This window comes from Talpa occidentalis, unplaced genomic scaffold, assembly GCF_014898055.3.
Source record: "Talpa occidentalis isolate TD23 unplaced genomic scaffold, MPIMG_talOcc4v2.1 talOcc4.15, whole genome shotgun sequence".
Classification (NCBI taxonomy): domain Eukaryota; kingdom Metazoa; phylum Chordata; class Mammalia; order Eulipotyphla; family Talpidae; genus Talpa; species Talpa occidentalis.
Window position 1 is genome coordinate 33,374,827 of NW_023601543.1, and position 25,119 is coordinate 33,399,945.

The 25,119-nt window shown below is 45.1% G+C and overlaps 1 protein-coding gene across 1 annotated transcript; it reads right to left on the reverse strand.

Annotated features, from left to right (window-relative positions):
* Positions 1 to 1,377: 1,377 nt before the first annotated feature.
* Positions 1,378 to 24,323, reverse strand: SRPX2 (sushi repeat containing protein X-linked 2). Its single transcript, XM_037512212.2, has 11 exons — positions 23,986 to 24,323; positions 22,175 to 22,389; positions 17,816 to 17,896; positions 9,782 to 9,973; positions 7,548 to 7,724; positions 7,121 to 7,247; positions 6,846 to 6,967; positions 5,560 to 5,739; positions 5,111 to 5,244; positions 3,127 to 3,248; positions 1,378 to 2,067 (listed from the first exon to the last, which is right to left on the reverse strand). Exons 2-11 carry the CDS (start codon positions 22,254 to 22,256, stop codon positions 1,887 to 1,889), a joined length of 1,398 nt encoding a protein of 465 aa, XP_037368109.1. The 5' UTR covers positions 22,257 to 22,389; positions 23,986 to 24,323; the 3' UTR covers positions 1,378 to 1,886.
* Positions 24,324 to 25,119: the final 796 nt, after the last annotated feature.

The window sequence follows — 25,119 nt, forward strand, 5'->3', positions numbered from 1 at the left end:
GGAGAGTGGCTTTTCTTGAGTTGAAAACCTTTCATTTTCCTTTCCTCCTGGGCCCACTCTGAGCCTTGTGTGTAAGAGGCATTATAGAAGATAAAACCTTTTCCCTTGATTGGAGCTGTCAGCCGTCTTGAAATGAAAAGTGGAAAAAGAAATAGAGGCAGCATAGCATAATGGTTAAGAGCATTGACTCTGGCTGCTGGCCTTTAAATCCCAACTCTGGTGTGGCAACATCCTTGGCAGGGGTGACATCCTATACCTCTGAAACATACCCAGTATTGTTTCCTCAATAAAAAAATCACTCCATCCATCCCAACTCTGCCACGGACTAGCTGTTTGATCTCATGCAAGTTGCCAAGCCTCTCTGTGCTTCAACCCCCTGGTCTGTGGAACGGGGCTAATGACAGCGCCTACTCTGTGAAGATTTCAGAGCAACTCAGAGTGTTCAGAACAGTGCCTAGGACATAGTGAGTGCTCTGGTGTTCACAAGTAGCTTTGCTTCTCTACCCAGCCCACTGCCTTCTCCATGTAGGTTTCCACAGATGACACCACACATAAAGGTGACAGAGAGAGACTACTAAGTCTTAATCATGTCACTGGGTTTTGTGAGTATAGAAAAGAATGTTCTCAATAGCAAGGGGATGAATGCTTTTCTTTCAAATACTGAACCACAGGCTTAAATTAAATTTCAGGCCTGCCTCTCAAGGCTCTGCATACCACACTGAGCTCCCCCCCACCCCCATTCTGTGCTCATCTCTTAAAAGTGGAATCTGAGTAAGTTCACGCATGGGCTCAGTCTGGTTTCCTTGCCTGTCTCCATCATTTGGCTCCACAGGGGCTGGTAGTGGTGCTTTTGAGGTTTCCTAGATCACAGTCTGGGGGTATTTCTGACAAAGGAACAGCACCAGTTACCGTTCACTGTGGGAACCAGAGGCTCAGAAACAGATTATTGCCCACGCAGCCAACAAGAAAGGCCAGAAGGCCTTCTGCTCTGGCCTGACTTTCCTTCCCAAGCTCTCTGCCATTGCAGTATTTTGCTAAAGCTTAGATAAAGCCATGGTGGACATAACCCTTGTACCCCGGTGCCCTAAAAGAGGAAATGACAGGTTCAAGAAGGTTTTGAAGCTCCCCCCACCTCCAATGATACAAATAGCCTGCGAGGAAAATTAAGCTACATTTGCTTGTGTCCTGATGGTCATGATGGTGCTGCCCTCTGCTGTCACCTCAGAGTAGAGCGACCATTTAAATCAACCGCTTGGTACAGCAATTTCCCATCCCTTCAGGCACCTTTGCACTTTCTGTGATTTCAGTTCCTCACAGTCAACCATGGTCTAAAATATTGTGTGCACTAAGATATTCTGAGAAAGGGAGAGAGTGCAGATTCACAAAATTTTTATTACAGTATATTGTTAAAATTGTTTCACTTTACTATTATCTCTTCCTGTGCCTGGCTTATAAATTAAAGTTTATCTTAGGGATATACATATAGGAAAAAACATAGTATATAGGGTTAGGTAGTATCCACAGCCTCAGGCATCCACTGGGGGTCTTGGACCCTGTGTCTTGTGGATAAAGGGGTCCATTATATATATCTCGAAAATTTTAGAGAACTGGATAGAGGCACAGCATAGAAAACAAAGACCTCCTACCCAAACCCACTGCCCAGGGCCTGCCCTCAGTCCCTCCCAGCTTCTTATGCTCCTCCAGTGCTACCTAAAGCAGAGACTTGTTTAGCCAAGACATTACACAGCCTTAATAGGATGCCTGGAAATGTCCCCGGACTGGTAAACCTCACCCACCTCAGAGTCTTGTCCCTTATGGGAAACCTACCCCAGTTTCAGCTAACCAAGAAACTTTTCTCACGATTTCAGTCATGCCCTAGTTCAAGTTCACTCGCACACGTCCCTTTGCTCCCGGCGCTGGGCCAGCTCCTGATTACTCAGTAGGTAGTCATCAATGAATGTGAAGATTTCCTCAGGGGTGACAGGTTCCCTGTAGCGTTCCCGGTCAATTCCCTGCTTGTCAATCAACACCATGTTGAAGTAGGAACGAGTGAGGCGCTGAAATTGCCTAGAGAGAGGAGGCCAGAGATGCATGAGGCCTTATTTGGGCTCCCTCCCTCCAGGCTCTAGTGTCTCTTCAAGGCTCTGCTGTTGGACTAGTTCCCACTCCCCCTGGGCCCTTGTCCCCATTTTCTCTACTCATCCTATTGTTTTTCTCTGCCAAAAGCCTTATTTTCCTGCCCCAAGCATGTAGCTCTGCGGACTTCTCCCTTCCTTACCCCAAATGGAGCAATTTGCTCTTTCTAGGCTGCACTTCCACTGTAGGCCCCCTAAGCGGAGCCAGCGCCTGTCACTCTGCAGGTCACAGAGAGTCACTCTGGGGAGCACCGGTAACATCTGCTGTGATATGACTAATGTCTTCCGGAGCTGGGCTGGGCATCGCTGCACAATTACACGTGGCATCCCTGAGCTTGCTCCGTGTCGAGGGTTGGCTCTTCTAGCTATAGCTGCAAGGTGCAGTCTCCTCTCTGAGTGTTTCCCAGTCTCTGCCTGGGGCAGAATCTTTCCATCCCCACTGAATCTGAGCCCTAGAAGCAGTTACTGTTTCTAGAATAGGAGCAGCAGCGCCTTTATTGGCCGTTAGTATATGTGGAGGTATTGAAAGGTTGATACTGAATAGATAAGAAAAGTCAGCTGCTACCAACTGTCACCTATAGTCCTTTTTTTTTTTTCCTACCAGGGGCAGATGTGTGCACGTCACATTTCGGCGTTTAAGATGACTTTTGCTCCACTGGGGACTGAGGGCAAAGAGATAAGTTCATGAGGCCACAGGGTCAGAGGGCTCTCTGAGTAATGTTTGAGTGTAATTGTGTCTCAGCCCTGGTTGTGCTTCAGTGTCACTTGACAGGCCTTAAAAAAACATATTCCTGAGGAGATTCTGGGTGGGGCCTGGTCATCTGAATTTTAAGCTCCGCCCCACTGGGTTCTGATGCCCCGCCCCTGTCTGCTCTTACCTAAGAGTTCAAACATAAGGAGTGCCCTGAGACAGGAGTGTCTGCGGATTCCCCCACAACCTTCTGTTGCCAGCGTCCTGTCTGCCCCTTCCCTGCAGCCCCCACGCCTGAACCTGAGCTCCTCGATGATGTTGGCTGACAGCTGGTGCTCCCGGATGCGCCCCACCTCCTGAGGTGGCTGCCCCACAAGCTCGATGATGGTCACGTGCCGCAGGTCCAGTCCACAGGTGGATTGCTGGGAGGGGGAGAGAATGCTTGACGGCCTAGGCCCCCTCACTCACACCTAAGGCTCTTTAGCTGATGCCCCCTGGGACCACATGAGGCAGTGTGGCAAAGGAGGGGCTTCTCCCCCATCCACCACACCAGTGGGACCTTCAGACTTTTACTCTGTCATTCCCAAAGCACTTGCCCTAACAGTATTTCTCTTAATCTGAGGAAGCATATGAAAACGGTTAGTAGGTGGGGTAGAAAAGAGAAATGTCATTGCTCAATTTCAGCAGGAATATCATCTCTCATCGTTTAGTTTCGCATAGGTTTTAAACTGCACAGGTTCTGAAAGGATGGCTATTGTGATGTCATAAGAATGGGTATTGTTTATTGAACACATACCTAATGCTTTGCAGGAGTAATCAAATTTAATCCTCACAACAACCCTAACAAGGTAGGTGGTATTAATCTTACTCTGTAGGGTAAAAATCTTGCCCAAGTTTCCATGGCAACAATAAGTTGCTGAGTCCTGAATCAAACTGAGGGCTGAAATTGCCTCCCAAGTATGTGTTGCTCCCCACTATGCAGCATGACCAGGTTCTTCTTTCAGTCTCTAGAACTTCTCTAGAATGGTGCCCAGTGGTCTTTTAATTAACCATTGTTGCTTTCCTCACACTGGGCCACCGGACACTCTAAACCCAGCCCTGGCTCTTTGCCTTGCCTTGTCCTGCAGGGGCGCCTTGTGCCAGAGACCCGGGGCCAGGTTACAGAAGTAGCCAGTAGCTTTGGGCTACTCTTCTAGTAGTGACCCTCACCTTGTATCTACTGGCCGGTTCCTATTCCTGTTCTTGCTTCCTGTTCAAGCTGAGTTACCACCTTTGTCTTTCTATTTTGGATCCCTGGAGGAACTAGGTCCTTTATGGTCTAGACACTCAGGGCCATCCTTTTATAAAACTGCTTCCGCCATGAGCTGTCCCAACAGCTCATGAGTATTGACCTGGCAACTTGTAAGAATCAACCTATCAACCTATAGAAACCCATAAATCATTTCTTCCCTTACCTGGGTATCCAGGCCCCTGCAGCTCATCTGAGCTGGTTCTGTTAGTCACATCGGCACACAGTTCTGTCCAAGAAACTAGTATTTTTTTTTTTTGCAAGTTGCAGTGGTCACACCTATTCTGTCCTCTCTCCCTTTTCCCCCACTGGTGCCTTTGGCTAGGCATCTTAAACTGTGCTAAAAATTGTCATGTGACCCCCTCATTTTACTTTGAAATATCACAATGCTTGTCCTTCTCTTCTGCTTCTGGGAGCAGTCCAAGACGACGCCCTGGAGTCAGACTGCCTGGGTTCAATCCCAGCTTGGCCTCTTATGAGCTAGCAGTCTTGAGCTAGCAATCATTAACCCATCTATGCCTCAGTTTCCTTACCTATAAAATGAGGGATAGTAACAGTCTCTACCTCAAAAGGATTGTTGTGAGAATCAAATGCTTATACACAAAGCACAGACTCACTTATCTGCTATTTGTGCAACACCTTTCGTCTAGGCGTTTGTTTTTGCTTTTATTCTTTGAAAGTGTAGTTGACTCCCAACATTTCTATGTGATCATAGCCATCTTACAGGTTTCTCCAGAGTGCTTGCCCCACACCCTTCCCATTCTTCACCAAGCCCACTGCGAGGGACATGCACCATTCCAGTGGCCTTGCTGCCTTTTCGATAAAAATCAAAACAGCTTTAAAAATGTGCTAAATTTGTCTACAGTGAAATTGATCAAATGCTATCCACGGAAAGTTTGAAAAAGGGTTTGTGCTGCAGAGAGCAGTTCTTTGACTAGGGAAACTAAGGGGGTGTGAGGAATGGGGTCGGGGCTGATCCCTGACTAGGCGCCTCACCTGGAGCATAGAGATCTGCATTTTATAGTAGCGGTTGGAAGGATCGGGGGCTGAGATGATGAGAAGTCTCCGTTTCTCATAGAACTGATCCAGAAGACCAGCAGCCGAGTTGACATTGACATTAATCTTCATAGCTAGAGCAAAAGCAGATGGCCAGTCAGAGGATTGCCTTCTCTTTCCTCTCAGTACAGGGAGCTTAAAACATCTTCAGGAGTTCTAGTTTGTCAGGTTGAGGCTCTTTGGTTGTTTCTCCCATTCCTTGGGGAGATCCGGAAAGATCACTTGCAGATCTTAAACCCTTCTTCCTGGAGTAGGGATATTCTAGAGGGAAACACTGGTCCTTAAAATCAACGCATCTCAGATTCTCATTCCCGTGTCACACTCATTGCTATTGGACCCTCGTGCCATATGCAACATGGCCACTCCCGCCAGCCCCTGGTTTTACTCACGAGTACAGGTGGGTGGTGATCCTGACCACTGGCAGCTGGACTGGCAGACCCGGGAGGGGGTCCCTTGGCGCTCATAACCGCCATCACAGTGGTATTCACAGGTGGCACCATAGTTGTCCCCAGCTGAGGTGCAGGTAAGGTAACCATGCTGTGGTGGTTTCAGAGTTGGGCAGCGTCTCACTGTCAGGGAGGAGTTCAAGTTAGGTGCTCTGGTGTCTCTCTTAAGACAAAAAAAAACAAGGCTCAAAGGGTGCCCAGGCTGAGGTTTCTAAACCAGAAGGCCATGGGCAATCACAATGAATGGCTTCTCTGTTTCCAATGGCCAGGAGAGAGCCAGAATTTTCCTCTTAAGAAATTAAATCTGAAATGCAGATAAAGGTGTTCATAAAGGGTGGAAGCACAAGCAAGTTTCTGTATTGTCATGGAAACACTATCTGTTATATATACTTATATATCTATAACTGTAATATGTATGTATATTGCCGTTCTTGTTCTCAGACTTTGCAAATACCCTGCATAAATATGCCCACTTTATTAAATCACTTTAAGTAGCAAAAATGAATCAGAGGAGGCTTAAATATCCATCAGCAGAGGTGTTATATTTTTTAGAAAGAGATTATTATACTGTTGTGAAAAATATTTCCAAGGATTTCCTAAAGAACCAGAGGAAAATACTTCGGTTATCACAAGAAATGAAAAATGGTGATCTAATATTGGATATATAGTATGATATCTCCTACATATTTTTTGAAGTGTGTGTAGGAAAAAAATTGAAAGGAAAATCCCAAAAGATTAACAGCAATTGCCTCTGGACCAATGAGGTAACAGATCTTGTTCCCTTTGAATATTTATTCCCCATATGTTCATCAATGAGCATAAATTATTTTTATCATGAGTGACGCCAGACAATATGGAAGAGGGAGGAAGAATCAAACAGCTAAGGCCACCAATTTCAGTGGACGAGAAAGAATGAGAATGAAGACCGAACAGGCTCAGTAGTTTAAAGGTCAAGAAAAAGAAACAAACACAGAGAATCTTTGTTAATTTTATCCAGATTTGAGAGAATGAGAAGGCCTAGTTGGGGAGTCAGGGATTAGAAACGTGTATGCACATGCCCTGCAGGCTTCCTGAATGACCCTCTTTAGTGCACTTGTTTTTTCCCTCTCCCAATATAAATGAGGTGTCTGTTTCAGGCAACCCAGACAAGAGGGTTGTGGTGGGCATCTCGAAGGTCAGGAGACAGCAAGAATAATAAGCAATGTGGCAATGGAAGACTTCCCTCTGACCTTGTACTTTCACGATGAACTTGCAGCTGGCCCGGTTGTAGGCTTGGTCATAGGCAGTGTAACGAATCACATGTTCTCCTTCGGGAAATTGAGAGCCAGGCTCAGGGCCCCGAAGTGTCACTCTGCATGGGACAGGGTACAAGCGTCACTGAGGAAAGAAGCCCTTAGTATCGGGGTCTGGGATCCATCATCACTGCCCTCAATTCAGGAAGGGCGGCCTGCGAGCCCTCAAGTAGCTGCTGGGAGGCATATGGGGCATTGTTCTTCCAGCTCACCTGGTGATGGTACCATCAGCAGAATCTTTCACCAAGGGCGGGTCCCAGTATACTCGAGCCGTCAGTTTCTCGGGCTCTGCCATCTTCTCACGTGAGTGGGGGCATCGGATCTTGGGGGGATCTATGTCTGTCGAGGTCAGAAATCAAGTGCTAACTGATGAGCCCCCTGCCTTTCTTGGAGGGGACCCACAGAAGCACTACCACACCACTGGGGAGGTAAAAGATGAGCTCTCTGTTCAAGATGCTCAGTGAAACTGGGGAAGGAGGCCTGAGGCCAGGGGAGTAATCACTTTGCTGAGCACGTGCGTGGAGTGCCACCCTCACAGAGAGCAGGGATGCCTTCTGTGGGGAGAAATGCGCATCCTTTGTGGACATAGTGACAGGGTGGCTTTTTGCAGCAGGATGAATGGTAGCAACCAGCATTTACCTACGCACGCAGGCTCGCCTCCACTCCATCGTCCATCGTCCATGCAGATGCGGCTGCGGTCACCTTCCAAGTGGTAGCCACTGGAACAACTGTAGTCACAGCGGGAGTCAAGAAGCACCCCATTTGTGCAAGTGTAGGTGCCACTAATGATGAGTGGCAGTGCGTGGCATCTCACCTCTAAGAGAGAACCAAATGGCAAGCTCAGTGGCCGGCAGGACTATTTGGAGGGGATGCCTGGGCATCTAGCACAGGGAGAACCAGAACACAGCCAGCAGAGAAAACCCGACCCCAAACTGCCCTCACATTTTTGTGCCTAATTGTTTTCTTTTCCTAAGTGCCTTTTTATTTCTGTATTATAAAGTGCAGTATTATTGGTCTGTGGCAGGGGGAGGGGTCTCAAATAACTCAATTACTCAGCCAAGTGTATAGATTCAGGAATTAGACCTGAGATAGCGCCCCAGCCTCACCTCTCACTGGCTCTGGTACTTGAGCAAGTTACCTTCTCTGTCTGAGTCGCAGTATTTTCATCAGTAAAATGTGAATAATTCAGAGGATCTTTGTGCAGATTAAAGGAGAATACCTAAAAGCCTCTGGGGCCAGGTTTATGTAAACCATAGGACCTCAGCAGCTGTTACTTTTTGTCTCTTGTTTCTTAAATGTTAGATGCCCTTGAACAAATTGAAAGCTTCTTCTTGAGTATAGTTTTGGTGTTACCACAGCACTCCTCAGCTGAAGTGCAATTACTTATGAGGAAGGCTGGCCCTCCAGCCAGGTGAGAATACTAGTCAGGCCAGTGCCTGGAGGGCCAGCTTTGGTGCTACTTGATTCAAGAGGAATCCATGTGCTTTTAGATGCCACGTGTGCCACACGCAGGCACTGCTCTGATGAATTGATGGTGAGCTTGTGCCAAAATCTCATCTGAGATACTTGAGAGGAACAGGCAAACCATACATTTCTTTAGGTTGTCTAAGTTCTAACCCTGCCTAAGTTCAGTTATGGGAGCTTTGAATAAAGCTATATAAACTATGTTTGTTTTGCTTCTTGGCCAAACCAGATTTGAAGATTACTACCTTCCCTGTTTTCTAGTATCCTTTATGCAAAGACCTATTAAAAAATGACCTCCTTGAAATCAAGGCCAAGAAGAAGGTTTGTCTTTTCAGATGAATTTATTTTCTTAGTATTAAGTGACAGTGAAAATAATAGATCCAAAGTGCTCACACTTTTGTCTTTTATGACAAAGGACAAAGCCAGATTCGGTGCTCAAATGCAACTAATTCTAGGCACCTGGAAATAAGGACATCTCCATTCTTTCAACAGGTTTCATGTTCATTTTACATTTATAGACATATTATTTTAATTTTGTAAGGGCAATTCAAATTCACTTTAGGAACGGTGGGATCTAAGTGTCCAATGAATTACGGTCACCTGAGGGATGCGGTGACTTCCTTCTCTCTGGCTATCGAGCCTTTCTTGTCCTCCACCCTGTCTTCTCTGACCATCCCCTCTTTGAATGTTCACCCCTCTGATCCAGTTACACTATATTCATGTGCACATGTTTGTGTCTCTCCCCCATTAGTCTATAAGCAACCTGGGGATATTTGAGGAAGTTAGGAAAGTCTTGAAGTGACCCATACAGGGCTTTCCTACAAATGGCATTCAGGAATGGCCAAATGGACAGAAAAGCTCAGATACTAGAAGGGATGGGGCATAGAACTTGAACTCAATGTAGGGATTGGGGAGCTGAGAAGGACATTACTTGGAATGTGTCAATATTAGCATCCCATATTCTAGCCTTAGGGATTCTTCTTGACTTTCAGAAGAATATGAAGAAAGGAGACATCTCATAGTGTCATCACCAAGGCCTTCCAAGGCCTTAGGTTAGGAAGCACAGCAATTCACCACAAGCGGGGAAGAGGCTGAGACCACATATGCTCAAGAGCTCCAGAGGAAGGCCCAGGCCTAACACATAGCCTATGTACACCTGGACCCCTGAACCAGAAGGACTGGTTTTAACTTCCATGTCCATGCTGTTTGGGTAATAACCACGATGAGAGGAAAAATGAGCTAGCTGTTAGGAAGGAGAAAGGCCCTTTGGGGAGTCTGTGGAAAGTTCTCGATTTGTACTTGACAGAGGATATAGTAACACCTCCAGGTATATACCCCTGGTGGCCGGCCAGTTGGCTGGCTTCTCTTGGACTCACACCTCAGCGTATGCGTGCACACGCACCACTTACGTCTGCAGTAGGAAGTTCCAGACCAACGGCGGTTTGGCAGACACTGCACCGACCTCCGTCCAATCAGTCGAAAGCCCCGGTCACAGGAGAGCTCACAGCGAGTGCCCAGGCTGCTATGATAATTTCCTCCCCTCGGTGAATAGCATGTGGCTTCTCCATCCTGGATATTTAGCGTATAACACCATCGGGGAACTGTAGCAACAGAAAAAAAGGAAATAGAGTAATCAAGATAGAAACAGTAATCAAGACAGTGTGGTATTCGTGAAAAGGCACATAGATCAGTGGGACAGATCAGAAGATCCAGAAATGGACCCACACACATATGCTGAGATTTTTGGCAAAGGTTCCCCCCCAAAAAAAAAAAAGAACAAAAGAAAGGAAAAAGAAAAATAACGTCAACCTAAGCCCAATCTTGCAGAACAATTAAAATGGATCATGGACCTAAGTGTAAAAAGTAAAATGATAGAACTTGTAGGGAAAAAAAAAACACCTAGGGGAAAAAAATCTAGGCTCCAGAGTTAGGCAAACAGGTCTTAGACACGCCATCAAAAACACAATTCATAAAAGAAAAAAATTAATAAATTGAACCTTGGCAAAATGAAAATCATTTGCTCTGTGAAAAGTACTGCTAATAAATGAAAGACAAACCATAGATGGGGAGAAAATACTTACAAACCACATATATGACAAAGGACTAGTATCTGGAATACGTAACGAACTCACAAACTCAGCAATAAAAAGGCAAACAATTCAGTTAAAACATGGGCAAAAGACATGAATAGACATGTCACTGAACAGGCTATACTGGTGACAAGTAAGCATGTGAAAAGATGGTCAGCCTCACTAGAGAAATGCAAATTAAAACTACAAGAACATGCCATTATACACCCATTAGGACGAGCAAATTTAAAAACAAACTGGCAATACTTAGCATTGGGAAGGAGGAGTAACTAGAACTCTCATACATTGCTGGGCGAAAAACAAAATGATAGTCACTTTGGAAAATCCTTTTGCCTTATTTATTTATTTATTTATTTATTTATTTATTTATTTACTTACTTACTTACTTACATAAGCATTGGGTACAGTCAGAAGCACGGGAGGGCGAGAGAATTCACCAGAGCCAGAGCGGGGAGCAGAGCAGGCAGAAGGACCGAAGTACACTGCTGAGGGGAGCAGCGGGCGGCAGGAGAGGTCTGCGCGCCATGTGGGACCCTCCTCCGGTGGCCGGGAAGCAGCCGGGGATCGAACCGGTGCTGCAGAGGCTGCAGGCAGCTTTGCAACCCAGCGCTCAACCGCTGCGCCACCGGGGAGGCCCGCTTTTGCCATTTCTTATAAAGTAAATACACACTGCCACTTTGTAGTCTCGCTTTAGCTATTTACCCAAATGAAACGAAAACTCGTGTTCACTCATAATCCTGTACACACATGGTTAAAGTGTCTCTTCATAATTGCCAAAAATTGTAAGCTGCTCAATATCCTTCTATGGGTGCCTGGGTAAACTGGTTTATCCACACAAAAGATGAAGTGCTAATGCATGCACCAACGTGGATGAATCCCCAATACAGATTGTGAAGTGAAACAAACTGGACACTAAAGGCTGCATGCTGTGTGATTCCATTTGCACGCATTCTGGAGAAGGCAAAAAGATAGGGATAGGTCAGTGTTTGGCAGGGATCAGGAGTAGAGGTGGAGAAGACCTCAAAGGGGCAGCCCTGGGCAAGTTTTTGAGGTGATGGGACTGTTTGGGACTATGGTGGTGGTTACTGGACTTTGAGTTTGTCAAAACCCATAGAACTTGACACCAAAAAAAAAAAAAAAGTGAATTTTGTGGCATATAAATTTAAAACAATATAAAAAATAACACAAAATGTAAAATTGGGAGAGGAAGGGAATGGGAATGCAACATCAAAGAAGGCTGCTTAGGAATGAAAGTCCAATCCCCTTTGATTGCTGAGCACAAATGGTTATAGGGCTGTTAAATCATAAAGGTGTCATAAACATGCCTCGTTGGCTATATGAAATAAATCACTCTCAGCTTGTTCAGATTTTTAAGTACACGTATGAGCAGGTAGAGGGCCACCTGCTAAGGCCTACACAAGATGACACAGATCTGTTAGCCTGCAGTTGGGAAGGCGAGAGTCCCACGTGAGTTCATTCAGTTCCCAAATCTGAGGAGACATAAAAAGAGGGGCTTTGATAAAGAGCATAGCAGGAACTAAAGGAACAAAAAAAGGGTAGAGTCTCAGCTTGAGGGCAGCTGGAAACAGAGGCCAGTTGACAGTGAAAAAGTATCCTTCAAGCACCAAACACTTGTGGCTTCCGGTATCGTTGAGCCCGTACCTGTGATGCACAGCTGCCATCTGGAGACACCACCTCCAAATAACAGAATATCTTTTAAGCTCTGCAGTTGCAGAGCTGGTGATGGTATGGTAACGACGCACATCACAAGGACTTGACGTGGGAGGCTGAGATCTCAGTAATCATTCCCGTCAGATTGTCCTTCTATACATCAGATTGGAATGGACAGGACAAACCCGTATGATAAAGGGAAATATAAAGCACAGGATAAAAGCCAAGACAGAAGAGAAGGTCTCGCTATTGTAAGTAAGTTCAAATGTGCTGTTCCGGCAGACTCCTGGCAGAAAACATGTTGGAAGGGTAGAAAAGAGCAAAAGCACTTTCCCAATTTTCTCCCTCCCCTCAATTTTATTGAGATATATTGAATAAAATTGTATATAGTGAAGTTGTACCACCTAATGTTAAATATAAGTATACATTGTGAAATGATTACCACACACAATCCAGTTCATTAACCTACCTCACATAGCCACTTTGTCTTTTAAGTGAGAGCACTTAAGATGTACTCGCTAGCAAACCGCAAGCATGCAGCGTAGTGTTAGGCACTATAGTCACCATGCTTAGATCTCCAGAAGGAAGGAGGCTGCCTCCAGGAGCTATTAAGCCAATGACAATGACAGCACAGATAGCATAGAGTTCTAGACTATTTAACCACAGGCTTCCGAGCAGTTAGAAAGGGAAGTGGGAACCCCTGATTGCCCTCAACATCAAGTCATTCCAGACCTTATTTCCTTTTTTTGGTACATCGAGCCAACTGGGAGAGCAGGGGAAATAGTGAGTATGTGATATGGGAGTGAAGGAGATACAGGACAATACCTTTCGTGCAGATGAGATGAAGCAATACAGGTGAGGTCGCAGCATAGTTATGGAGATCCATAACTGACTCAACAACTGAACCCAAAGAGCGCTGCAGGGAAACTGAAACTAAGAACGTGGTAAAATATTGTACTGCCTGGAGCAAATGTCTCAGGAAATGTGTTAGTCATTAATGAGTAGCTACTGAGTGCCAAGCACCAAGCTAGGTATTTGCATCTTCATACCCATCACCTCCAATAGTTTGCCAACATCCCTGTGATAGGTAGGCATTGTGGCTACTTCCCTATTTTACTTCTCTGTTTTGCAGAAGAGGAAGTAACTTGCCCAGGGTCCCTCAACAAGTATGGGGGACAGTGGGATTTGAACGCAACCTTTGTCCGACTCTAACCCTGGTGTTTGTTCTAACCACAGTATCTGCTGCTGCAGCATGTTGGGCTGCTATGTTTTTGAATAGAGAATATAGCCACGTGGTTTGAAATTCAAATGTATAAAAAGCCACCAATGCTTTTATTTTTATAAACTTAATGATGTGTTCTAGAAAGCTTTCTATATTACTCCATAGCAAACCTGCAGTTTATTCAAATGAAATAATATTTATAAAACACACAGCACTGTGACTGGCACATAATGGGTGTTTGTCCAGGGTCAAAGAACTGGAAGGTGGGGGAGCTGGGACTTGAATTCAGATCCATGGTCTCTGCTCTGTGCAGCTGTTCACCTATCTCTACTTAGGGGTGGTAAAGAACATGACCTGCTGACCCAGGGTTGAAAGGGCCTGCTTTGTGATTGCTTCAAGATAACTCAGGCAGAGTTACCTCAGTGCCCAGGGCTGGCGTCATCTGTGGGGCCTGCAGGCATGTCTCAGAAGGGCTTCTGACTCCAAGCTAGGAGTTAGGATAATGGAATGAAAGAAACTTTGAAATTAATTGAAATTGGCACTAAATTACACAGGTAGTTTGCTTTCAAATAATGATCAGGTTTTTTACTAATGAGCTCTCTTCTCTTTAACCTTTTTTTTTTTTTTAAATAACAAGTTTTGATGAGACATGAGTGTGGTTTTGGAGTCAGATAGACCTGGGTTTGAGATTTTGGCTCTGCCTCCTCTGAGTTTTGGGACTTGGATCTTTCAAATACGGATAATGAACCTGTTTCATAAGGCTGCTTTAAGAATCAAATGAAATTGAATATGTAAACTCTCTAACCCTGGGGGTTATATTCCCTAAATGGATATCTGGGTTTGAGCCACCAGCTCAACCTTCCTTCAACAACAAACTGCTGTCATCTCTGAATGTTAGAAAGCCTCTTAAGCACGACAGCTCTCCCTCGACTTTCTATGGGGTTAAGTCCTGATATGCCCCAAGGGGTAAAAACCCACCCTAAGTTGAAAATCAAAGATCCTCTCACCTCCCACACCTCTGGCCTGTATGCATAAATAAATAAATCTTAAAAAAAAAGAAAAAAATCATAAGTCAAAAATGCTGAGTGGGAGCTGTGTTTGCCAGTGTTTGCTTGAGTATGGTACTTCAGTTTCCACTGAATACCACCATAAAGTCAAACAGTCTTTAGTTGAATCATCTTAAGTCTGGATCATCTGGATAGTTGCAGAGCTGCTGATTCTGAGATCAAAAAGACCTTTCAAGAGAGGCTGGGAGCTCAAATTGCACTTTTCTCAGCCACCCCGTCCCCACTCCCACTAGTCTCTGATAACCTCACTTGATTGGGATTATTTGTTTGTTAAGGTTGTATCTTGGTTTGTTATTATTATTATTATTGAGATAACATTAGTTTACAACAATGTATAGGTTTCAGGTATCAGCAACTGTACATTTCACACCACGCCCACTGCCAAATATCTGATCACCATCTCCCACCAACCCACCAGCTGCCTCTGCCATCTCTCCTCCCTCCTTCCCCTCTGGGGGGAACCACCATTCTCTTGTCAGGGTTTGTTTTTGTTTATCTTGTTTTTTCTTTTGTATTCCACAAATGAATGAAATCATCTGGTATTTGTCTTTCTCCTGACTTATTTCACTTAGCACACTCCCCTCCATATCCATCCATGTTGTCACAAATGGCAAGATTTCATAATATTTTATGGCTGTCACTTGATTAGTTTTATGTAGAGGAAACATCCCAAAGAGAGCCGTGAGACACTTGACCCCAAGACCAAAGGCCACCATGTGACTTATATTTGTCTAAGGGCTTTAGCTTTAAAAATAACCAGCGAGGGAGGTTGATATTAATCATAGGGTTGCCAGACCCCTTGAAAGTACCTTCAGCTTCTGTTGCTCTTTCCTATCCACTTCTCCCATTTACAGTCTCCAAAATGTGACTTCTGCTCCCAGGATGCTAACCAGCTAGTAAACATTTCTTGGGCATATACTTTTTACTTACTTCTGTAAGTAAAAATGTCATACATGGTTCCTTGTATTTTGTTGAGGGTAATGGAAAGAAACCAAAGTGACAGTACAGAATGAATGGCAAATGAGTGGTCCAGACAGTAAGCTTCTATTCCAGAAGAGGTACATAGTAGGTAATCAATAATAAATATTGAATGAATAGATGGATGAGGGAAAGCTCAATGTGGGCTAAAGCAGTTAGGGAACAGAGACTTCTATTAATTTGGCTGAACCATAAATTTCATGTGGGGAGAAGAGCTCATAGTTGCCAGACTGGACAGCTACACTAAACCCAGACTCTGTTAAAAATGGTCATGGTAGGCCATTAGTTCGGGCTACTCTGTTAGGGAGGAACATGAGTCAGAGAATCCAGCTGGGGGTAAGTGCCATTATCCATGGGAAAAGGGGCTATTAAGGAGCTATTGAACAATTTTTAAGAGAATGATGGTACTATTTTCAGTAGCGGAAAGGGAAGCTAGTAGGGCCCTCCTCAGGGGAGAGAAAAGAATTTAGTGGTAGACATTTTCAAATGGAAGTATCCAGCAGCTGCTACAGATGGAGGAGAGAGGTCAGGGTTACTCCAAGTTCAGATTAACATCTCATTCTCTCTTGGCTTCCGCTATGACAAGAACAATGAAATGTCATGGAGGCCAAGGAAGGGTGGTTAAAAAAAGAGAGAGATGTGCTTGCTGAGTGGCTGAGGAGGCTGTAGCTCAAGAAAGTGCCAAATGATTTGCCTTGGGAGAAGATCGTAATCTTCGAGAGATGTCGTTTGAGCGTGGGGATTTTTGGGTGGGTAAGAAACAGGCTGGAGGGTGTTTACAAGCCAGTGGGTGCTGAGTTGGAGAGGGAGTGGGTGTGGGCCATTGGTCAGGGAGACAAAGATGAGCAGAAGGTAGCTAAAAGGCACATAGAGGAAGTCAAAACTCCGGTCATTTCTCTATTGAAACTTTTCTCAAAGGTCACCATTTACCTTCTTCCTGCCAAATAAAATGTTTGTTCTACTGTCAATTTGTCACTTTGCAATATTTGCACTATTTGATGTCTTATCCCTCCCCCTTCTTAAAGCTCTTTTCTCAGGTGCCTTCTGTAATATGATAGATACTACCCTGGCCTCCTACATGGCCAACCATTATTTATTTTTCCCCGTTGGCTCACCTTCTCCTGCTCACAAATGTGGATGTCTTCTAAAGCTTTGACCTTGGTCCTCTGCTCCCTCAGACAGGTCATTCATCTAAGCTGATGACTCACAAAGCTCCATCTTCCCACTGCCTAGAGGGCATCTTTACCAAAGCAATTTTCTTTTCCAACCTTGCCTTTCTGACAGGGGTCTTACAATTCCCCCAGGTATTCAGACTGGATGTTTTCAGATACCTGTTTTTTTTTTCTTAGGTTCTTGGTACAGCAAATATCTTGCTATATCTATCTTTGAAACATCTCAGGGGTTCTTACTTACTCTCCATTTCTTTGCCACTACCCTCAGTCACCTCTAGCCAACATTGAACTGATCCCTGGAATGTTTCCCTGGCTCAGGCTTTACCTGTCTAGAGCCCATACTCTAGAGCTTTCTATACACATAACGAGGCTAATATTCTGCAGTTACCACTTACCGTGTCACTCCCCTCTTTAGAGCTCTTAGCAAAACAGCTAAATTCTCCTGTGTGGCTTGCCAAGTACGTAAACAAAGAATCTTAGAACGGGAAAGGCCATTACATATTACCTGGTCTAATTTTCTTTTTAGTGCAGGAATGGCTCTTCACTCTTCTCAGTCTTCCTTAGAAGGGTTCCTAGATCATGGAGACTTTCCTAATTTAGTCTCACTCTTTATATTCAACTTTTTTTTTTTCTACTACATCCTCCACATTCTATCTCCTCCAGTCAGATTGGCTTCCTCCTATAACAGGTTGGTTCTCACCTCCATGCCCGTGGCCATCTGTTTTTGCTGAGCATCCTCCTCTTGCCTTTCCAGCTCTCAAAATCCACCCATCATTCAAGACCTACCTCAATATCATCTTTCATGACCCCTTCCCTGACCTCTTTTTCTTCACTCCTATTGCATTTACTGCTACCACATAGTTTCACGCATCCTTTCCTTACATCTGCTAATTCTATTACCTTCTTACCTCCCCTGGCATCTGCAGAATGTAAGCTCTTTGAGGGGACAAAACCCTAACTTAAATTTTGTTTCACCCACAAGCTCATCTTGCACAGAATTACACATACGGTTGGCACGCAGTCAATACTTAATGGTTAATAATAGGTGGGCAACCTTAGTGCTACACAGGTGAGGTCTCAGAGCAAGTCAGGAAGCAAGTTCATGATTAGAAATCACAGTCCCTGATTCCCTGAGCACCAGTTTTGGTACATATGAGCTAAGCTGGATGAGGATGCTTTAGGGGATGCCTAGGCCTTAGGCCAGAACAGACTCTTCCTGAGTCTGCAAAGCAGTGTGGATTACCTCGGTAGTCTAGGGCAGGGGCCCTGGGAACCTCTTCAACATATACTTCATTGTAGCTTTCATCTGGATAGTAGCCTGAACCTGGAATGAAGAAGACAATATCAAGATGATACACTGATTTCTCACTCAAGTCCTTTCCAACCTTCCCCCTATCCAACTTGGTCCCTTCCTGAGGACATGGGTAGGGACCTAAGGGGAAAATTCTGCCTTGTAAAGCAGAATTATTGTGGGCAAAGCTCACACTTCAGGTACATGGAGCTCATGGTTGAGGTGGGGTGGGAGCTCCCTGGTAGCGCTAGAAGTGTCCACTGAAAAGGCAAAAAAAAAAAAAAAAAAATCAAACTTCTTGACCTTTCATCAGTGCAGTCAATCTGGACTTTCCATGACCTATTTCCTTGGTGAGTCACTGGTCACCATGTTTTGAGGATGGACAATTTTCCCAGTTAGGAGGACAAAACAGAGCCTGAGTAGGTGTCTTCCCACCGGTGACAGGCCTGCGCACAGTCCTCAGAGGGAAATAATTCAGCTCCCACTTGCCCACAGAGCATCAGCCTTCTGCCACCTGGTTGCCATCACTGGGGTAGCATGCGAAGGCAAAGGAGGATGCAAAAGGTAAGGGGGGAATGAGAATAGTTTTCATGTCCTGAGCAGCTTGCCCTGGTTTGGAGAACAAAGAGGAAAAGTGCTTTGGAGAAATTTCCGGTTCCTCTAATCAGGAGCCTTAGCGGGAAGCTGCTAAACAAGCTGCCCCCATCCGGATAAGTGGCCCAGTCCCTGGTGGAGGCAGGTCTGTGGCTGTCTGGGAAACTGAACAATGTGTTTCAGCAGACGGCAGGAAATCAGTCGTGAACACAAACTAATTGGAATACAACTTGGCCCTTTCCGGAGTGGAGGTTTTTGAAGCCCTCCTTCCTGCCTCCCGGAGCCCCGTCGCAGGCACGGGAATAGAGGGGCCAGCGCTGCTGCGATCAGAAGACCAGTCTCCATTTCCAGGACCCGGTGTGCTTCCCTGGCAAGGCTGGGTTTAGTGCGGGAGCCCTTTGGGCTGTGTAAACACGAGGACCACAAGGTAGCCTGCCTCTCCTCTGGGAGGGAGGCGCAGGGCCCCCTGCAGTAAAGGGTGGAACACAGCACTGGATGATGAAGTTTCTCCATTCCCCACAGGCCCAGACTGCGGGTTAGGAGGTGGGAAACCAGTGCAGCTTGATGAAGGAGGGAATGAATCAAATTGAAAGTTTGCGTTATGAAATCATGTCCTCATTGGTTACCCGCATTCCAGAGGAAAGACTTCATTTTTTTTCTTTCCTTTTTAATTGGTTTTTTTTTTCTCTTTTCCCATTTCAGTTCTTCTGGCTTCCCTTTATTTCTCCTAAGGCCTCATCTCCCTTTCTCTGCCTGTTTCCACATGGGAGGTTTCTTTGTGGGGCATGGAATTCTTGTCAGCTGTTTTAGTTTAGTATCGGCCTCAAAGCCTTACAGCTCCTGTAAACAGGAGACCAGATGTGTGTGATTCCCTAAAGGATTTGGTCCCCACACTCTGACTGAAGAGCTGGCTTGTGAAGAAATTTCCAGCAGGGAGCAAGCTTCTGTTTCCCAGAGGAGCACACAGGAGTGCCAGAGGCCTGTGGCTGGATGACAGCAACAACAGCAAGGACCGCTAGCAGCACGCAGCATGGGCTGTGTTCAACCTGCTACATATTTACCTCGGGACCTTACCCTAACCTCTCAGTGAAGATAGGTGCCCTTGTTGCTCTCTAACGTACAGACCGGGAAACAGGCCCAGAGGAGTGAGAGTAGTCCAGGTTCTCCTGGCTAGTAAGGAGCAGAGTGGGCATTCTAGCCCAGGGCTGTTTGACCCCCCTCAGTACCAAAGTCAGACAGTCCACTACAGATGGAGGTAGGAGAGAACTTTGTACAATGTCCAGCAGATAAAAATCCAAAATCTTTCTTGAATTCCAACTTCCCTACTGGGGTGTGTGGGTGTGGGGGTGTGGGGGTGTGTGCGCGCGCATGCACGTGTTCCAAGTCCACCGATCATTTTACATCATTCTAGAATTAGATGGGATGTGGGAAAGCTGAGGGGAAAACTCAATTCCATAATTACAGTTGCCACCAGGGTGCGGAGGTAGGTGGACTGGAGCCAAGTTTGTCTTGCGAAGGGAGTGGGTTTGGTCACTTTAAACCTTTCCGTTTTCCTCCTTTGCCCGTCTTTGGGTATTTTTTGCAAATACTAGGATACTGAGATGAGGGTTAGGAATGACATTAAAGGGGCACCTTCCTGACATTGTTCTGTTGGCATGCCCTGGGGGGAGGGGAGAGGGCAGCCCCTTAGGTCCTTTAGACCGAGCAGCAGTTACTCTGTGGTCTGTTACTGCGCTCCTCCAACTTCCATAGCACAGTCAGACGCTCTAACCCCTGCCCTTCACAGAGCTGTGGTTGGAAATGTAACTAATAGCTGACGGCTATTTTCAGATCCACACTCATGCTTGGCTTATGATGACAAATACAATCTGACTTCCAGAACTGTACAGAAATGTTAATATACACTTTGAAACCCACTCTGCACTTTACTTATATTCTTAACCCTCCCGAACCCCTGCTGGTTTTCCTAATTAGCCCAGAATTCACAGTTGGTTGCTCTCTTTGTGCCATTCCCATTTGAAGGTAAGGCTAGAACTGCTAGCGAGGGTGCAGAATGCATAGAATGGTCACTACATATTTGTTGGATGACTGACTGAATGAATGAATGAGCAAATGGAGAGAGTTTAGACAGCTGAGCTAGCAATGTAGGGAAGGATTAATGGAAAATTTCCAAATACCATGCTATAGCCTCCTAAGGATATCAGGGGACATAATGAGTGGGTCTGCAGGGTTACCAGAAACCTCACTAGCCTGCACTGCTCAGGAGTGGTGACCTTGGAAAGTCTTACAGAAGTGGCAGGTTCCACCTTTGCAAACAGCCCTTCCAGAGCCTCAGATGAATACAAATGTAAAAAGAAACAAAACGTTCCCTGTCCTCAAGACACCAACACCTCAGACTCCTGTCCTGGGAAAGGTAAAGGCCTATGCACCCCATGAGGTTTTATATAGGTGTTCAAAACCTGGCTTTGAGCCATCTAATCGACCCACACCTTAGTTCTGTGGGCTTTGGCTGGATTTTGGTCTTATGTCCTTGAACTGAAGCTAGGAGGAGGCTGAGGAGGAAAGGGACACATATTATCTTCTGGAGACTTCGGGCTCCTTGAACCCCAGTTTGTACTCTCCCAAGGGTTTTACTTGAATTTCTTCATCTCAATGTCAGTCCTTGTGCTTCACCCCTATAAAGCCAACTTAAGCTGGAGAGGGGATGAAGTTTGCATATTTGTTTGAAAGCTTGATGCAGCTGTTCCAGACAAACAGAGCTGCTGCCAAAGGCCTCAACCAGGAGCTAAGGGCATGTGGAAAATTTTAGCTGCAATGACTGTGGCTGTGATGGAAGTAGTTTGTTATTTACTCATCTTTGGACATTTTCCTAACTTCATTGGTTGGGTCTGTCTCCTTTCCCTACTCACCCTCCGACTCCCCCGCCCCATGAGGGCAGACACTGCAGGCCACAGAATATTCTTAGCAATTGGAATGCCAGCTGGACCCCATCAAAAACCTCTGTCTGCCACCTCATTATCCTCCCCCTCCCCTTTTCCCTCTCCTCACTGAATCTGTTCTCTTCAGTTCCCTGTGTCTCCAGGGGCAAAGAAAGAAACATTCAGGAATTCAGCCATCTCCATCCCTCTGAAGTAAGGAATGAGCCAGAAGAAACTGGGGAATTCCTGTTTAAGAGAATGTGACTTGTATGTCTTGTGTTGCCATTAATAATTTTTGACAGAAGGGGGCTATAAATATCTCACCCTGTAGATAAGTTCTGAGGTGGGAGAGAGAGAGAAGGAAGGGGAAACTTTGATGGATTCTTGTTTTCCGTGAAAAGATTTTCTTTCCTTATATTTTCCAAGTGACATATGTGGCCCAAGTCCTATTTTTGTGGTCTTGACAAAGGAATTAAGATTTAACTCATAAAGGAATTAATACTGTAAAATGATTTATGAGAAGCTAAGTCTAGAAGCAGGTGAGACAATGGTCTCAAAGTCTATGGTGTCCGATCTTGTCATTTTTATGTTGGTGTAGCCCACATTTAGCTATCTGATAGTTTATCTTAAAAGACTCTCTTGATAGCCAGTTGCAATGTTAAACTATCTTTAATATTGAGAAAAGTTTTCTCTGTATCTAATTAAGTGCCTCATATTGCAATCTAACTCTTTCATCCTCAAAGCTCGGTCTTGGCTCTGCCCTCCCTGGAAACAATGGGCAAAAGCTCCTGGGACTTACCTGCATACCATGTTGGTGTCACTGCTGGCATGAGGAAGAGCAGCAGGGAGAGAGCTACTCTTTGAATTAGTTGACTTGCCATCCTCGAAAGGCAGGGAGAAGGTTTGTTAGGGAGATAGGAATAGAGGTATGTGGCCAGAAGTACCAGGGCAAAGAAAAAAATAACTTTCAGAAATCAGCCATCAGGAACTTCAAGGCAAGCAGAAATGTGGGATCTGCAAGGAAAAAGAGAGATTTTTAAATGAATGAATGAATGAATGAATGTCTGTTATATTGTCCCCCTTGTAAGGATCATTTACTTTATAAAATAACAAGACTCTATTTGCTATCGATGGTTCCTTTTCCTCTCAGAAGGAGGAGCTCATAAAACAATTCTCAATGGACGCTGATGAGATCAGATGCAAATTTTCTATGGTCCATGTAATAGAGAAAGACACAGAGGTACTAAGAGCAGGAAAACAAAATATAAAGTCCTCTTAAACCCAGAGGGAATCCTGAGCTCTATAGGTTGGCAGTTGATGGTTTCAGCTATTCAACTAGTACTTGGGGAAGAATTAGTTTGTATAGAACTTGAACTCTGGACTCACACAACTCTGAATGTGTATTCTATTCTGTACCTGTTAGCTATGCAGCCTTTGATAAAGTCCTTAACTTCTCTGAGCCTCAATTTCCTCATCTGTAACAACAGTATCTACTTTATAAAATAGTTATTACCTAGTACATAGGGGAGTATGATTATCACCAATTTCCTATTGGACAGGTGTGGATGTTTCCTGTCTCCATTCTCACAGGCAGTAACTATACCCTGGCTCTGTTCTTAGCTTTGGGTTTTTAGGCTTAGCGGTTTGGTAGTGGCTTCTGGTTTCCAAGTCCAGCTTAACCTTGTGGTTTACACTGCCCCGCCAGCAGGAAGTCAGCGAGGTTGGGAAGAACCTACCAAGGTACAGGAAGGGAGGGTGAGCAAGCTACAAGAGCCTTCACTGTAATGGAATGAGAGTTTTGTGGTTCCCGGTCAGCAAATGCTTCATAAATGGCAGTATTAAAACTCACTGTCCATTGGTATAAACTGACAGCTGGACCCTTCAACAAGCACTCATTCACCCAGTGGCTTTCAATGAAATGCCATGCTTGGGGGAGGAGTCAGTCCCGGAAACAGAGAACCTAAAAGATGGTAGATTCTGACCAGAGTCCCCAATGGGCATGACAAGTCCAAGAATGGCAAAGATTGATTTTCCAATTCATCGTTACTTGGCCTCAAATTTTGTCTAGAGAGTGGCAATGAAGTAGGATAGAGAAAACATGAGAGCAAGTGGAAAGGAAGCTAGAAAGGAAAAAAAAATTCTACCAGTGCTGGAGGAAAGAGGTAAAAGTAGAAAGAGGGAACAGGGGGATGATAAAGAGATTAAAGAGAGAGCCAGGAAAATGAACAGCTAGAGCAGTGAATCCTTGATCCTCTCCACATGCAGCCCCTTGATTTTGGAACAGGGGCTTTCCTTTCCAGACCCTGTGCTCCGCTGAAGGCTTCCCTGCTCACCTCCTCCCCAATCTCAGACTGAAAACTCTACTCACCGGAGGCAGTCATCTCTCTGTTGCAGGCAGGCTGGAAGGTAGTGGAAACTTGTGTCTGTGCAGGGTCAGGTTCAAGTGGAAAGCAGCATAGGATCCAGCTTCACTAAAGAAATTCCTCCCACCCCGAGTCATGTTGCCCAAGTCCTGGGTCTCTTATCCCCCACTCCTCAAGCCCCATGGTTGTGAACTAGGGCAGTGCATGGAGGGGAGGAGGGCGGGAGATGTTAAGCAGCAGATCTTACCTGTTTTATGATTTTCTGTACTCTTTCTACTTCTCTTTTTCCTTCTCTGCTTCTCTCATCAGTCGGAAAAACGTCTATTTTAACATTCCTAGAACGAATGGATCCTGGTCTGTCCGGGGCCTCCGGGATTCTGTTAACACTGCCCAGATGTTAGGACATCCGCATCTGCCAAAAGTTCCTTAAAGCTACATTATCCCCAAAGCTAGCTGTTCCTCTCTGAGAAGGGTTTTAGAGCGATGGGGAAGAAAGAATACAAGGATTAGAGGAACGCAGTCCGTCTGCTGCAGAACAGGGGGAAGGATGAATGGTGCTGGCCCCAAGCCTGTGAGCATAGCAATAACCAGGAGACAGGCTAGGGGGCCCCCAGAGATGTGGCCCAGAAAAGAATGCTTGTTTTTGTTATGACTCAGCATGACATCAGGAGTGAATGAAAAGGAATTTCACAAACTTCAATGAGAGTGAAAGAGTGTAGTGACTTTGCCATCCTCTGGAGATTTCCCCTGCCATTCCTTAGCATTCCCCAACTCCCAGTGACATGCTAGCCAGAGAGCACAGGGTCAGACACTTTGAAACCCTCCCGGATGATCTAACTTCTGTGGATTTCAATTTCTGGTAAGATTATGTTGTTTACAAAAACACTACAAAATTCTTGCCTGAAGAACCAAGGCTGATTAGCATGTCCAGAGAGGCTTTATTGGGAGGCTGTTTAAGTGAATCTAGATGATCGGTGCACGGCAAGGTTATAGCTGTTTCCCAGTAACCTCTGATGCAAGGATATGTTTCTCTTCACTATGCGAGCTTTCTTCATTTTAGTATTGGGTAACAAGGCTATTCTATGGTATAGAGCAACTTCTTGCATTCTCCCTTCCTCAAGGTTGACATTCCCATCTTGGAAAAGGCAGTGGCTATAGAAGAATTTTTTTTTTTTAGTTATATATATGCAAGCTGGCAGCTCTTTCTCAGTTATAAGGGAAGAAATGTGCTCAGGATAATAAAAAGTTCAGTAGCAAGTCTGAATCTGCTTCACTTCCCATCCACCAATCACATACACGGATTGAGTGTTTAGCATGTGTCCAGCAGCATGCCAGTGGTATAAAGAAGCAGAAGGCTTGACCTTGGCCTCATTCAATCAAT

What these genes read in the sequence shown, in the direction of transcription:
- SRPX2 (XM_037512212.2), bottom strand. Translation starts at nt 22,256, where the DNA reads ATGGCAAGTCAACTAATTCAAAGAGTAGCTCTCTCCCTGCTGCTCTTC. An exon ending in TGGAACTTCCTACTGCAGAC is followed by an intron (nt 7,725 to 9,781) that starts GTAAGTGGTGCG and finishes GTTCTCTCTTAG; the next exon opens with AGGTGAGATGCCACGCACTG. An exon ending in AGGCGAGCCTGCGTGCGTAG is followed by an intron (nt 7,248 to 7,547) that starts GTAAATGCTGGT and finishes TGACCTCGACAG; the next exon opens with ACATAGATCCCCCCAAGATC.